General features: G+C 47.0%; 1 protein-coding gene across 1 annotated transcript in view; it reads right to left on the bottom strand.

Annotated features, from left to right (window-relative positions):
- LOC119964533 (ERI1 exoribonuclease 3-like) overlaps window positions 1-16,595 on the bottom strand; it is a 498,848-nt gene that overhangs the window by 270,551 nt on the left and 211,702 nt on the right. The window contains exon 7 of the mRNA XM_038794156.1: window positions 15,238-15,337. Within this exon, the coding sequence (XP_038650084.1) occupies window positions 15,238-15,337 (100 nt within the window). The remainder of the gene's footprint in view (window positions 1-15,237; window positions 15,338-16,595) is intronic.

Below are 16,595 nucleotides of genomic sequence, written 5' to 3'. Positions count from 1 at the left end.
GAATCCAGGCCCACATGTCAGCTGAGTGCCAACTCGTGCCAACCGATTCCCCTCCATGACCACCACCATTTGTCCTTACACCATTATGCCAATTCATCCAGTATTCACCATTGGCAAACATCAGCACCCATACTGAGATTAAATAAAGTTCTTCATTGTCTATTGATGAATTCACTATTTTTTTAAAAAATCGCTCCACTGATAAAAACCCATTCACTCTTTGTACACCTTGTACAAACATTTTAATTCATATTCCCGCTTCAAAGGGTTGGAACTGTCAATTAAACTGTGAACTGACAGGCACCCCATTGCGCTATTGGTGGGTGGTGAAATCAGCCATGCGGCACAAATCCTTTAGTGGTACCATCAGATTTATACCAATGCTTAGAGTGAAATTGCAAGTAGCATTTTTCTTCAACACTGCAGACAGGGCAAGAGCTTAAATACCTTGATCCTTTGATGGCTCAAATGAACTTGGCAGTTCCAATGAGTTTATCCATTTTTATGCATATTCGTGTCCACTTTTAACAATCCCCAAATGTCTTAAAAGGATGGGGTCAGTGGTGTCAAAGGTGGGGTTCTGGGAGGGGTGGGGTTCTGGGAGGGGCGAACTCAGGGTATTGGTGACAGGAGAAAACAGTCACAGTCAGATGGGGAAGTGGAATGAGGTAGGGTGGCAGGTCCAGGGTGAAAGTAGGTAGAAGTGTCATGGGGGATGGTCACCGAGGCAGACTACACAGATAATTGAAGGGGCAGTGTAACCATCTAAGATGGCCACCTGCAAAGGACTGTGGGGATTCTGGCCAACTCAGGACTCAGACAAATACAGAGCCTATGTGTATTTGAAACATAGGTAACCAGACCTGATCGAAACCCCCTGCTCGTTTGCATTTCATTGGCCCATTTTCCCAGGTCAATAGAACTCCAATCAAGCAACCGGTACAGCCACAGACTGATCGGCGCCACTCCCCTTATTCAGAAAGCCCAACTGCCAAGGTCAATGACCGCTAAGGACCGACCCAGCTACCAAGGCACCCACCCCTTTTAATGGCCGAAATCAAAGACAGTGATCAGAGAGAGCCCTGTCGAACAATTGGGTCCACGGTTAAGGACCGGCCCAAAGAGCGCAAAATCCTAGGGGGATAAAAGAGGACAGAGCAATGTGTTCTGTCTCTTTTGGATCCGGCCTGTGCCAAACCAATTGTAGCAGGAACAGCCAGCCAAGTTCAAGACCAACGATCGCTACCTGACGGATGAGCCCAGCAGAGACAGAGCCGCTTTCTTCGAACCAGCCAAACAAAATCCAGATAAAGGCCGTATCCATTTTCACAGTGCCGGTCACCCTGAAGTTAAGTATAGGTTATTGTAGCTGATAGGTGTAGTTTAACTCATAATAGATATTGTTTTTGCATGTCAAGGTAACTCTTGTGTATGTAAATTAACCGTCTGTTGAACTAACTAACTGGTTGTGTGCTCATTTGATCAATATAAGGGAAGGCTTGTGGTTCACCAATATCATTAATATTTGCAACCGTATTGGCGATGCTGTTGGTATTGAAAAGGGCAACAGCAGGGGCAGGGTGGGTATGGGGATGGTAATGGCTGTCGGATACGAGGGAAAGGAAGGCACTTGGAGGTACATTGTGATGGGATTCAGTGTAATGTGGGGAGGTTCAAGTTTGACAGAAGGGGGAGGAATGGTGATATTGGGTGGGTCAAGGGTGAGAGGAGGGGCTTTTCAGGTGGATAGCGTTCAAATTCAGCATAAGTGGCCCACTAAAAGGACACCCCAATAATTATGGATCATAGGCTTTACAGTGCAGGAGGCCATTTGGCCCATCAAGTCTGCACTGGTCCTTGGAAAGAGCACCATATTTAAGTCCACGCCTCCACCTATCCCCGTAACCCAGTAACCCCACCCACCCTTTTAGACACTAAGAGGCAATTTAGCATGGCCAATCTACCTAAGCTGCGCATTTTTGGAGGAAACCGGAGCACCCGTGGGAAACTCACGCAGACACGGGGAGAAAGTGCAAACTCCACAAATAAGTTACCTGAGGCTGGATGAACCCAAGTCCAGAATTAAACCTGGGTCCCAGGAGCTGTGAGGCAGCAGTGCTAACCACTGTGCCACCGAGCCGCCCATGTCAATCATACTCAGTTGTGTTCTCCACTGTATAGTGAAGTCCACATGGCAGCAGGTTTGTTCCAGATTTATAACATCAAGATTGCAGCAAGGTGTGTAGCTGTGGTTTATTCTGTGCCATTTGCCATCTGCTGCAGTCAGAGGCAGGGATGAAGGGGCATAGGGAGTTGAATGTGACATGTCTGGTGGATGGTGGCCAGCTTGTGGCTCCAAATCTTCACCTTTCCGGGTGAATGGTCATTGTTCATAAGGGCTCACATGGTTAGTTTTTCCAAGGCAAAGGACTCTGTATAGAGTCTCAAGTGTAGTGGAGGCAGGGGAAATAGTGTCAGTGGGAGATTTCTCACACATAGTTCCATTCACCCTGGTTCTCCAGGTTGTCCTTCACCTGGGAGGGGTGGGATGGGGATGCCAGGTAAAGGCTTAGCACTGGCATGCTGGCGTTCAGATGGAGGGAAACCTGTAAAGGTCATGCTGCCTAAGTTTATCACTTCAATTAGTTCACACATGCATTGAAGCATTGATGATGCAGGCTGCAGGAAACCCTGTCTCGGTAATGGTTCCCATCTAGATGAGGAGAAGAAGAGCCCATCGCAGGTTGCCACAGAGCCAGGAGTAGACAGGCCTGAGCAACAAGACCCAGCGGGGCCTCTAGAAGTTGAAGATGCTGACAAACATGGTTTACTGCAAAGCAAGTATTGACCCAAGTATCTGTGTATCGGAGGGAGTGATCTCACCTAGAATAGGTGAAAGGCAATGCCGGTAGTGCCTCGTATATCCCACGATGTGGTTGCTCACATCTGCCAGCTTCTCCTGTACAAGCTGCAGTTGCAAGGACTCTGGAAGAGTAAAGCAGAGTTCCGGGCCTGTATTGAGTGAAGGGCTATCTAGGTGCCTTTTATAAATGACGCTAGAATCTTGGACCCCATGATCTAACAGCAGGATGCTGACTTCCTGCCTGCACAGCCACAAGATTCGCCAAATTCCTTGTGGATGCATAATTAATTGCACCCATTCAACTGTCCTGCCGTCCAGCAGGCATCATGTCGACTTTCCCGCCTGCACCAGACTCCAGAATGCAAGATTATGTTCAGCTACACAGAGTCAACATGGTTTTGTGAAAGAGAAACTGTGTTTGACAAATTTATTGGAATTCTTTGAGGATGTGACAAGTAGGCTGGATATCCGTAAATCAGTGGATGTAGTGCATCTGTTTTTCCAAAAGACATTGAATAAGGTGCCACGTAAAGAGTTACTACACAAGATAAGAGCTCATAGTGCTGAGGTGATATATTGATATGGATAGAGGACTGGCTAACTAATAGGAAGTCTTACAACATGAGGTTAAAGACCAACAGGATGAAGAGAACTGATTATATTGTAGCCAAAATTGCTGATGATAGGTAGGAAAGCAAGTTGTGAGGAGGATATAAAGAGTAGGGACATAGATAGGTTGAGTGGGCAAATATTTGGCAGATGGAATATTAAGTTGAAAATGTGAGGTTGTCAACTTTGGCAGGAAGAATAGAAAAGCAGTATATTATTTAAATGGTGAAAGGTGGTAGATTGCTGCAGTACAGAGGGATCCGGGTGTCCTTGTACATGAATGACAATGCAGGTACAGCAAGTAATTAGGAGTGCAAATGGAATGTTGGCATTTATTGGAAGAGTGGGGTGGAGTATAACAGTAGGGAAATCTCCAGCAGAGGGCAGCAGAGCAGAGCTTCTGATTGGCTGTTCCGGGGAGATTTGCATACGTGCAGTGCGGTCAGCGTAAGTTGAAGGTGCACCTGCACAAGTGACCCGAGGAGTTCGACGGAAGGCACGCATCCAGCAGAGGGCAGCAGAGCAGAGCTTCTGATTGGCTGTTCCGGAGAGATTTGCATACGTGCAGTGCGGTCAGCGATAGTTGAAGGTGGTTTGTGAAGGGGCTGTTCTCGAGTGACAGCTTTACCCGAAACACTACTTACGTAGTATCTCCCACCCATCCTCCTCCTCTAACCAAAAAAAAAGTTCTGTCCGTTGGATTGCTAAACTAACAAGTTTTTTATTTTTATTTTTCAGTAGTTGGGAAGTTAGTTCAGTGGGAATGGAGGCTAGGGCAGTTGAATGTTCCTCCTGCAGAATGTGGGAGGAAAGGGTCACCTCTAGTGTCCCTGCTGACTACATCTGCAGGAAGTGCACCCAACTCCAGCTCCTCGAGAGCCGCGTTAGGGACCTGGAGCTGGATGAACTTCGGATCATTCGGGAGGCGGAGGAGGTTATTGAGAGGAGTTATAGGGAGGTAGTCACACCTCAGGTAAAAGAAGAAGGTAGATGGGTTACCGTCAGGGGAGGGAGAGGGAACCAGCAGGCAGTGCAGGGATCCCCTGTGGTCGTTCCCCTCTATAACAAGTATACCGTTTTGGATACTGTTGCGGGGGATGACTTACCAGGGGTAAGCAATAGAGCACAGGTCTCTGGCACAGAGTCTGTCCCTGTTGCTCAGAAGGGAAGGGAGAAGAGGAACAGAGCACTTGTCATTGGGGACTCCATAGTTAGAGGAACAGACAGGAGGTTCTGTGGGAACGAAAGAGACTCACGGTTGGTGTGTTGCCTCCCAGGTGCCAGGGTTCGTGATGTCTCTGATCGTGTTTTTGGGATCCTTAAGGGGGAGGGGGAGCAGCCCCAAGTCGTGGTCTACATAGGTACCAACGACATAGGTAGGAAGAGAGATGGGGATTTGAGACAGAAATTCAGGGAACTAGGGTGGAAGCTGAGAGCTAGAACAAACAGAGTTGTTATCTCTGGGTTGTTACCCATGCCACGTGCTAGCGAAGTGAGAAATAAGGAGAGAGAGGAGTTGAACACGTGGCTACAGGGATGGTGCAGGAGGGAGGGTTTTGGTTTCCTGGATAATTGGGGCTCATTCTGGGGTAGGTGGGACCTCTACAAACAGGATGGTCTTCACCTGAACCAGAGGGGTACCAATATCCTGGGGGGGAGATTTGCTAGTGCTCTTCGGGGGGTTTTAAACTAATTCAGCAGGGGGATGGGAACCTAATTTGTAGTCCCAGTGTACAGGATGTTGAGAGTAGTGAGGTCAGGGATAGGGTTAAAAGTTCGAAAGAGGGCACCGGCAAGCAAGACGATGGTTTGAAGTGTGTCTACTTCAACGCCAGGAGCATCCGGAATAAGGTGGGTGAGCTTGCAGCATGGGTTGGTGCCTGGGATCTCGATGTTGTGGCAATTTCGGAGACATGGGTAGAGCAGGGACAGGAATGGTTGTTGCAGGTTCCAGGATTTGGATGTTTCTGTAAGAACAGAGAAGATGGTAAAAGAGGGGGGGGGGGGGGTGGCATTGTTAATCAAGGAATGTATTACGGCGGTAGAAAGGACATTTGAGGACTCGTCTACTGAGGTAGTATGGGCCGAGGTTAGGAACAGGAGAGGAGAGGTCACCCTGTTGGGAGTTGTCTATAGACCTCCAAATAGTTCCAGAGATGTAGAGGAAAGGATTGCAAAGATGATTCTCAACAGGAGCGAGAGTAACAGGGTAGTTGTTATGGGGGACTTTAACTTTCCAAATATTGACTGGAAATACTATAGTTCGAGTACTATAGATGGGTCAGTTTTTGTACAGTGTGTGCAGGAGGGTTTTCTGACACAGTATGTAGACAGGCCAACAAGGGGCGAGGCCACATTGGATTTGGTACTGGGTAATGAACCCGGCCAGGTGTTAGATTTAGATGTAGGTGAGCACTTTGGTGATAGTGATCACAACTCGGTTATGTTTACTTTAGCAATGGGCAGGGATAGGTATATACCGCAAGGCAAGAATTATAGCTGGGGAAAAGGCAATTATGATGCTATTCGGCAAGATTTAGGATGTATAGGATGGGGAAGGAAACTGCAGGGGATGGGTACAATCGAAATGTGGAGCTTTTTCAAGGAACAGCTACTGTGTGTCCTTGATAAGTATGTACCTGTCAGGCAGGGAGGAAGTTGTCGAGGAAGGGAACCGTGGTTTACTAAGGAAGTTGAAGCACTTGTCAAGAGGAAGAAGAAGGCTTACCGGTATGTTAGGATGAGACATGAAGGCTCAGTTAGGGCACTTGAGAGTTACAAGTTAGCCAGGAAGGACCTAAAGGGAGAGTTAAGAAGAGCGAGGAGAGGACATGAAAAGTCGTTGGCGGATGGGATCAAGGAAAACCCTAAGGCTTTCTATAGGTATATCAGGAACAAAAGAATGACTAGAGTAAGATTAGGGCCAATCAAGGATAGTAGTGGAAAGTTGTGTGTGGAATCAGAGGAGATAGGGGAAGCGTTAAATGGATATTTTTCGTCAGTGTTTACACTGGAGAAAGACAATGTTGTCGAGGAGAACGCTCAGGTTCAGTCGACCAGGCTAGATGGAATTGAGGTTCAAAAGGAGGAGGTGTTAGCAATTTTGGAAAATGTCAAAATAGATAAGTCCCCTGGGCCAGATGGGATTTATCCTAGGATTCTCTGGGAAGCCAGGGAGGAGATTGCAGAGCCTTTGTCCTTGATCTTTATGTCGTCTTTGTCGACAGGAATAGCGCCGGAAGACTGGAGGATAGCAAATGTTGTCCCCTTGTTCAAGAAGGGGAGTAGAGACAACCCTGGTAATTATAGACCTGGGAGCCTTACTTCGGTTGTGGGTAAATTGTTGGAAAAGGTTATAAGAGATAGGGTTTATAATCATCTTGAAAAGAACAAGTTGATTAGCGATAGTCAACACGGTTTTGTGAAGGGTAGGTCATGCCTCACAAACCTTATTGAGTTTTTTGAGAAGGTGACCAAACAGGTGGATGAGGGTAAAGCGGTTGATGTGGTGTATATGGATTTCAGTAAGGCGTTTGATAAGGTTCCCCACGGTAGGCTATTGCAGAAAATAAGGAAGTATGGGATTGAAGGTGATTTAGCGGTTTGGATCAGTAATTGGCTAGCTGAAAGAAGACAGAGGGTGGTGGTTGATGGCAAATGTTCATCCTGGAGTTCAGTTACTAGTGGTGTACCGCAAGGATCTGTTTTGGGGCCACTGCTGTTTGTCATTTTTATAAATGACCTGGAAGATGGTGTAGAAGGATGGGTTAGTAAATTTGCAGATGACACGAAGGTCGGTGGAGTTGTGGATAGTGCTGAAGGATGTTAGAGGATACAGAGGGACATAGATAAGCTGCAGAGCTGGGCTGAGAGGTGGCAGATGGAGTTTAATATGGAAAAGTGTGAGGTGGTTCATTTTGGAAGGAGTAACAGGAATGCAGAGTACTGGGCTAATGGTAAGATTCTTGGTAGTGTAGATGAACAGAGAGATCTTGGCATCCAGGTACATAAATCCCTGAAAGTTGCCACCCAGGTTAATAGGGCTGTTAAGAAGGCATATGGTGTGCTAGTCTTTATCAGCAGGGGGATTGAGTTTCAGAGCCACAAGGTCATGCTGCAGCTGTACATACCTCTGGTGCGGCCGCACCTGGAGTACTGCGTGCAGTTCTGGTCACCACATTATAGGAAGGATGAGGAAGCTTTGGAAAGGGTTCAGAGGAGATTTACTAGGATGTTGCTTGGTATGGAGGGAAGGTCTTACGAGGAAAGGCTCAGGGACTTGAGGTTGTTTTCGTTAGAGAGAAGGCTGAGAGATGACTTAATAGAGACATATAAGATAGTCAGAGGGTTAGATAGGGTGGACAGTGAGAGTCTTTTTCCTCGGATGGTGATGACCAACACGAGGGGACATAGCTTTAAATTGAGGGGTGATAGATATAGGACAGATGTCAGAGGCAGTTTCTTTACTCAGAGAGTAGTAGGCGTATGGAACGCCCTGCCTGCAACAGTAGTAGACTCGCCAACTTTAAGGGCATTTAAGTGGTCACTGGATAGACATATGGATGAAAATGGAATAGTGTAGGTCAGATAGGCTTCAGATGGTTTCACAGGTCGGCGCAACATTGAGGGCCGAAGGGCCCGTACTGCGCTGTAGTGTTCTATGTTCTATGTTCTAATTGTACAAAATCTACAATCTTGAGTATTGTGCATCCAGTACTGTGAGTACTGTATACAGTTTTGCTCATCTTGCAGGATGTCTTGCATTGGAAACAGTTCAAATAAGGTTCACTAGGCTGATTCCTGGAGTGGGGCATTTTTATATGATGAAAAGCTGAGCAGGTTGGGCCTACTCATTGGAATTTAGAAGTTTGAGAGGTGATCTTATTGAAACAGACAATATTGTGAAGAGGGCTTAACAGGGTAGATGCTGAGAAGATGTTTCCCCTCAAAGGGGAATCTAGAGCTGGGGACACCATTTCAAAATAAGGGATTTCCCATTTAGGATAGAGGTGAAGAGGAATCTCTTTGCTCAGAAAATTTTAGTGTTTGGAATTCTCTTCTTCAGCGAGCAGTGAAAGCTGGTCATTAACTACCTTCAAGCTGACCAAGACAGATTTTTGATTGACAATGGTTACGAAGAAGTGGGGGCTGGAAAGTGGAGTTAAGACCACGATCAGATCAGTCGTAACCCAGACAGTTAGTGGTAGTTGCCAGATTGCTACCAAAACCACATCATAATTGGCACAGGGATAAAGGGATCAGGAAATTTAATAAGTGGCTTAAAGACTGATATAGGAAGGAGGGATTCCATTTCATGGGACATTGGCACCACTGAAGGGGCAGGAAGGAACTGTTTAACTGGAACTGGCCGGACCTGAATTGGCCTGGAACCATGGTTAAGGCAGAAAGGACAGATAGAACCTTGGAAAGGCCTTTAAAACAATAAAGAGAGTGGAATAATAACCCGAAAGATAAGAAAAGGATCAGCGTACAAAAGGAGATAAGGAAAATACAAATACTCCTTGAACAGAAATAGCTATTGGAAGTAGCAAGAAAATAGCTATTACAAATTAAGTTGTGACTAAAAAACTTACAGAAATGAATATAAAATATATAAATATACCCAAGTAGAGCAATGTACATAATATCAGCAAATAAAAGTGTGAACGGTCAGAAAAACACAATCAGAGCAAATGGGCAGGGTGCGTTTAGTCACCAAATAAGAATTTTGTTTTTGAATAATCATTTTATTGTGTTTTTTTTGGTATTATAACAACAGAATAAACAATTTACATGAAACTATAAACATAGTGCAAAAGCCGTCTCCTTCCCTTACAGGTCCCACCTTTATTAACCCCCTACTTTAAGCTAAACTAACCCCTCCCCCTTCTGCTGACGATTAGTTTTCAACGAAGAAGTCGACGAATGGTTGCCACCTCCAGGTGAACCCTAACAGTGACCTTCTCAAGGTGAACTTGATTTTCTCCAAACAGAGAAAGCTAGCTGTCCGATAGCCAGGTCTCCGACTTTGGGGGCTTTACCTGAATTTGTTTCCCCTCGCCAACCCAAACTTCTCCTCCAGCCCTCATACTCGGAAAGCTCCCCTCTATAAAAATATCCCCCATCCTCTCAATCACTGCTCTCCACCATATCCGGAACCCCCCCATCCATACTTCCCGGGGAAAACTGGTGATTATTACAGATTGGGAACTAGGCCAATGCTCCCTCTGCTCCCACATGTCTCTTCCATTGCCCCCAGAGTCTCAGGGCCACCACCACCACGGGGCTGGTGGAGTACCGTGCCGGCGTAAATGGTAGAGGCGCAGTTACCAACGCCCCATGCTGGTGCCCTTTCATGACGCCGCCTCCATACGCTCCCATGCCGACCACTCCCCCGCCACCCACTTCCTGATCATGGCGATATTCGCCGCCCAGCCCGCCCTCTCCCCGACACCGCCCAAGCATTACCTTCCTTACCCGCGGGGTCCTGCCCGCCCAAACAAAGCCAGGGATCACTTTGTTGACACGTTTAAAAAAGGACCATGGAATATAGATGGGGAGACATTGAAACATGAACAGGAATCTTGGGAGGACTGTCACCTTCACCGTCTGCACCCTCCCAGCTAATGACAACGGGAGCGCGTCCCATCTCCGAAAATCATCCTTCATTTGATCTACTAGCCGGGCCAGACTTAATTTATGCAGCTGGTCCCATTCCCACGCCACTTGAATGCCTAGGTACCTAAAGCGTCCCCCTACTGATCTAAACGGCAGCTCCCCCAATCACCTCTCCTGTCCCCTCGCCTGGACTGCAAACATCTCACTTTTCCCCCTATTTAGCTTACACCCCAAAAACCGGGCAAACTCCCCGAGAATCCTCACGATTTCTTCCATCCCCTCTAATGGGTCCGATACTTACAGAAGCAGGTCGTCCGCATAGAGCGAGACTCTGTGCTCCACCTCACCCACCACCTCCCTGGACCAGCCCCTTCCAGCCCTTGAAGCTCTCAGAGCAATTGCCAACGGCTCTATAGCTAGCGCGAACAACAGTGGGGTGAGGGGGCATCCCTATCCCATCCCCTGGTGCAGTCTAAAATAGTCCAATGTTGTCCTGTTCGTCCATACACTTGCCACAGGAGCCTGATGCAGCAACCTGATCCAGTCAATAAAGCCCCACCCAAATAGAATCCGTCCAAGTACCTAACACAGATAATCCTACTCTACCCGATCAAAAGCCTTTTCTGCATCCATTGCGATCACTACATCCACCTCCCTACCTTCTGGGGGCATCATGATCACATTTAACAACCTTCTTACCTTGACCACCAACTGCCTACCCTTAACAAACCTCTTCTGGTCCTCTCCAATAACGTCCAGAACACAATCCTCGGGCAAAATTCTCCGGCCCCACGCAGGGTCGGAGAATCGCCCAGGGCCACCGAAATTCCCACCCCCGCCGTGGCAGGAATTCTCCGCCAGCCAGGAATTGGCGGGGGCAAGAATCACCCCACGCCGATCGGCGAGCCCCCTGCGGCGATTCTCCGGCCCGCGATGGGCCGAAGTCCCACCGTCGAGGTTTGAACCACCTCTGGTGGCGGCGGGATCGGCAGCGCGAGCGGCCCCCGGGGTCCTGGGGGGGTGGGGGGGGGGGGCGTGGGGCGATTGAACCCCGGGGGGCGCCCCCACGGTGGCCAGACCCGCGATCGGGGTCCACCGATCGGCTGGCAGGCCACTGCCGTGGGGGCACTCTTTTTCTTCCGCCGCCGCCACTGCCTCCACCATGGCGGAGGCGGAAGAGAATCCCCCAGTGCGCATGCGCGAACCGGCGACAGGCGGCGGGCGTCAATGGCCGCTGGTGCCGGTTTTGGCGCCAGTCGGCGTGGTGCCAACCGCTCCGGCGCAGGCCTAGCCCCCAAAGGTGCGGAGAATTCTGCACCTTTGGGGAGGCCCGACGCCGGAGTGGTTGGTGCCACTCCCCTACGCCGGGACCCCCCGCCTCGCCGGGTAGGGGAGAATCCTGCCCCTCAATCCTGAAGGCCAAAATTTGGCCAGCAGTTTGGCGTCCACATTCAACAGGGATATCAGCCTGTAGGACCCACATAGCTCCGGGTTCTTGGCACGCTTCAGAATCAGCAAATTTTGGCCTGTGACATCGTCGGGGGCAGCACCCCTCTTTCCCTTGTCTCATTGAATATCCTCATCAACATCGGCCCCAATATCGCAGACAACATTTTATAAAACTCCACTGGGTACCCGTCTGGCCCCGAGGCTAATATATTACAGAGACCCGGCTACAAGCTTGCAAATTTGGGAGCAAAACCTTCCAGGCTGTCAGATCAGTGAAATGTGGAATGGGGAAAGAATAGCAATATTGATAAAAGACAAAATTACAGCAAAATGAAAAGAACAATGAACAAGAAAGGAATTCTGTAAGGGTGAACAAACAGTGAAGACAGTATGTGGAGCATGAAAGAAATAATGCAAGTAGCTGAAGTGTGGCATTGTGATTATGTAACAGTCCGCATTCTGCATCATGACCACAGCAACATCAGTTTGAATTGAGTCACAGCGCAGCTTACTTTATATCTCAATTTCTGGGGATAGGTTATCAAGAATATTCACGAGAACCCAGTAAATTCCACAGTTCTGCTTCCTTACACCCTGCTTCCTGTAAGGATTCCATTCCATTCTCCCAGCATGGCCATCTGTCTCCTTCACATTTGATGAAGCAACCGTCCACACCAGTGCTTCTGATATATCATCATTTTCCTCATCTGAGGACTCCCCACTCCCCACCATGGTTGACAGAACCCTCAACCGTGTCCATTCCATTCTAAACACTTCTACTCTCACGCTTTCCCTGCCTCCGAGAACTTCAAAGGTGTTCCCCTTGGCTTCACCTTCCAGTCCACCAACCTCCATAATGAAAGGTTCATCCTCTACATTTCTGCATTTCCACCACCAAATACATCTCTCATGTCACACCCCCTCTTTCAGTTTTCCAAAGAGACAGTTTACTCGGAAACAATCTGGTGCACTCCTCAGTCACCACACCACTCTCTCCCAGTTCCATGGCACCTCCCCATGCAAGAGCAGCACATGCAACATCTCGACTTTTACCTCCTCCCTTCTGACTGCATAAACCCCCCAAACAGTCCTTCCTGATGGAACAGTAATTTATTCATGCTTCTTTTAATTTAGTATACTGTATTTGCTACTGATGGGAAGATCAAACCCAGACTGGATGATGCCCGATTTTATTGAATTTAAATTTCACCATCTGCCGTGGTCGGATTCGAAGCAGGGTCCCCAGACTTTGGAATACTAATCCAATGACAAACATAGAATTTACAGCGCTAAAGGAGGCTAATCGGCCCATCGAGTCTGCACCAGCCCGTGAAAAGGGCACCCGACCCAAGCCCACACCTCCACCCTATCCCCGTAACCCAGCAACTCTTTTTGGACAATAATTTAGCATGGCAAATCCATCTAAACCGCACATCTTTGGACCTGGGAGGAAACCGGAGCACCCGGAGGAAACCCACGTAGACACGGGGAGAATGTAGACTCTGCACAGACAGTGACCCAAGCCGCGAATCGAACCTGGGACTCTGGAGTTGTGAAGCAACTGTGGTAACCACTGTGCTACCGTACTGCCCACAATACCACTACAACACTGCCATTGCCTGAGTGGACAGAACTATGTCAGATGGAGTTCCAAAAAGACAAGTAAGATCAACCACTTTAGATCCAAGAAAGGCAAATTATAATATTTTTTTAATGGTGACAGACGAGGAACACTGATGAGCAAAGGGATTTGATTATCCAGGCACACTAATTACTAAAATCCAATGTATTTGGCACAAAATGTAATCAAAAGGTGAATGGAATGTTGCCACAATTGCAATAAGGATGAAATGTCAAGAGGAGGATGTAATGCTTCAGTTGTGCAGAGCCTTGATCTGACCCTGTTTGGAGTATTGCGCTCAGTTTTGAGCACTACATTACAGGAAAAGCATATTTGTTTGATGTGGCAAAACTAGGTGATGATGGTGCAGGAGGCAAAGATTCACTGGAATGATATTACGGATGGAAAGGGATAAACTTGAGAGTAATTTGTGACATGACAATATATAGGGGGCAGGATTCTGCGAGCCTCCGCGCACGAAATCGCAATCGGTGCGGGGGCGGAGAATGGGCATTGCCAGCGAAATCCGGCGCAACACCGCTCTCGCGATTCTCCGGTCCCTGGGCATTCGCCGCAAATCATGCGAGCGCGCGCGGTCTACGCGGTGTGGGTAGGAGGCCATTGACAGATGCCCCCACCGCAATTCACCGGAAAAAACTGGCTGAGTTCCCGATGGCGTGGTTCTAACCGCAGCCGCCCTGGTGGGACGGCCAGGCTAGCGATCGGGGGCCACCGATCTGCGGGTTTGTGCGATCTCAGGGGGGGGGGCTATATTTCCAGGGCTGCTCTGTGTTGTGAGTCTGCGCGGGGCCACCAACGAAGGCCACCGCCGTGCGCATGTGCAGACTCCTGACCAGAAGTGCACGGTCCTGTACCAGCAGGCAGAGCTGCGTGGAGTACTCCGGGGCTCTGCTAGCCCCTTTCAGATAGGAAAATCACTCTGGACTTTCTTCAAGAAAGTCCAGAGTGAAACGCCCGTGTTTTGACGCTGGAGTGGGGACATAGTCCCATTATTGGAGAATCCCGCCCAGGATGTACAGAAACAGGCGATAGGGCCCAACCACTCCATGCCAGTGTTCACGCTCCAATTGAGTCTCCTCTCAACTTCTTTCAACAAAATCTACCAGTGTAACCATCTATTCCCTTCTCCCTGAAAATGAATGTCTACTTTCCCCTAAATGCATCTATCGGTGCGGGGGCGGAGAATGGGTATTGCTATCCAAAGGTTTTCATCTCTAACAATCTTTTTTCAATTCTGTGCTGAAGTGGCAGTCTAGATTATTACTCAGGGCCTGGAGTGGGCCTTGAAGTAGTCATTTTGTTTGATTCACGGATAAAATTACTGCCAATTGAATCAAGCTGACATTTATAAATCTGAGATTCAGTTGTGTTTAGTTACGTTACAAAAAAATTGAAGAGAGAAATCACTGTAAGGTTTCCTTCACTTAATGCAAAAATATTTTAAACATTTAAATCAATAAAGTTTATATCATGAAATAAAAAGTTACATATAAATAAATAACAAAATCTTAAAAATCATGACATAAGTTCTGGATAGATTGTACAAGTTTTCTTCACAGTAAGTTAAACAGAAAGGAAAATTAAGCAGGGTGTATAAACAGTAACCAATTTGCTTGTGCTGCACAAACACAGAAGGTAAATTTCACCGTTATTCATCTCTGGCAGGAAAAGCAAATATACCAACGTCATGTGAGAGGTGCTCCATGGATCCGCTTATATGAAGGTATGCAAATCATTGAGTACATTTTGCTTGCATAGGGCATTGCTGCAATAATCAACTTTTGATTACTATTGCAAAATTTTAGGGAAACAAATCTGTTTCACAAATATATTGCAGGTAACATACAAACAAAAAGGAAATGCTAATTTTTGAACAGTATTTGGGTAATGCAGAAAAGCTTATTGTAGATTTTTTTGCATGAGGACCAACTTCCTATATTTCTACGCCATAAGTTTGAAATGCAAATAATACAAATGGCACACGTGGACTTGTCTTTCCACCTAGCTCCATGGTTACTTGTCAATTTTAGTTCAACTATAAGTCTAATGCACTCACCAATCCCGCTATGTAGTTTGCCAATATGTTCCAGATTCAACCCTTTGACCATAAATGGAATTCCGTTCTTTGGATAATTTCCCATCGCAAAGCTGTATGCCTGTGGGGTGAAAAGAAATTAAGATGTATAACTAACAAAGAGGTATGCATACAAAAGCAAAATATTGCCAACACTGGAAATCAGAAATAAAAATAGAAAATCCTGGAAAACAATTTGCAGGTTAGGGAGCACCAATGGAGAGAAATAGAATTACTGCTTCAGGTTGATGGCAAGTCATCACAACTGGTAGATTAACGGGGCTAAATTGGGGAACTCTGAAAATGGGTGCAGGGATTGCAATGCACATTTGACATACTCGTTGCTTCCTCATGCTGCCTGTTAATTTGCATGATTGCTCTGTGTAGCCAATGCTAAACTTGCTGTTGAGTGGTTGCTTGTCTCAGCAAGAGGCCCCAAATTTGAGTGACGGTAACACTATTTAAAGCTAGCTTGCATGCTTAAAGCCAGCCTACACTTCCGAAAGGGAAAGTTAATTCTGGCTGGAGCAGGCACTGGAAATATTTGCGGATGGGTGTCTGAACAGCAAGAATATGAATGATGATGGAACAAAGGGACAAAGCGAAGGTTCTCATGATAATGCATTCGGAGATTAAAATTTGGAATGATCTAGCCACAAAGGAACAGGAGGCCCTGCAGAAAAATATTGGAAAGGCAGTGGAACCAGATAACAGTGGTGTTCAATGTCAGGGATCAAGCCCTGAGGACTTGGATGCAGTGCCACAAAATGTTCAATCATACCACACGATTAAGGTCATTGAATGCGTCTGAAAATGCCATGTCGCAGCAAGTGCACCACTGGCCTCGCACACTGCCCAATGCACCACACCCTCATCACTCACCTACCAACAATGTCTAATAATTATGTCATGCTCTCATCCAAAACTCTATTGTCAGTACTTAACTTGTCCCAGGTCTTGTTCCATCAACCCTGCACTACCGAGCTATACTGGTTCCTGGTCCGACAAAATATCAATTTAAAAATTTTCATCCTTATTTTCAAACTCCATCATGGTTTTACCGCTCCCTATCTCTTCCAGGTCTATACGCTTTCAAGATCTCCATGCTCCGTCAATTCTGGCCTTTTATACGTGACACACATCCCTTAAAATGATGGAATGCCACTATCCCTTAATGGTATTTCACAACAATGTAAAGGCAGAGTGGTTTCGGGAGATTTTGCAGAGAGTAGGGAGTAGGCTGAGACTTGCTAATAAAGTTTAGATTGAGTTAGGACACGGAGAAGATTGTATACCACATTTGATGAGAGACTGCAGAATTCTTTTTTAAAAAATAATAC

This window comes from Scyliorhinus canicula, chromosome 4, assembly GCF_902713615.1.
Source record: "Scyliorhinus canicula chromosome 4, sScyCan1.1, whole genome shotgun sequence".
Classification (NCBI taxonomy): Eukaryota; Metazoa; Chordata; class Chondrichthyes; order Carcharhiniformes; family Scyliorhinidae; genus Scyliorhinus; species Scyliorhinus canicula.
The sequence above is the reverse complement of the archived record's forward strand: the minus strand, read 5'-3'. Positions and strand labels throughout refer to the sequence as shown.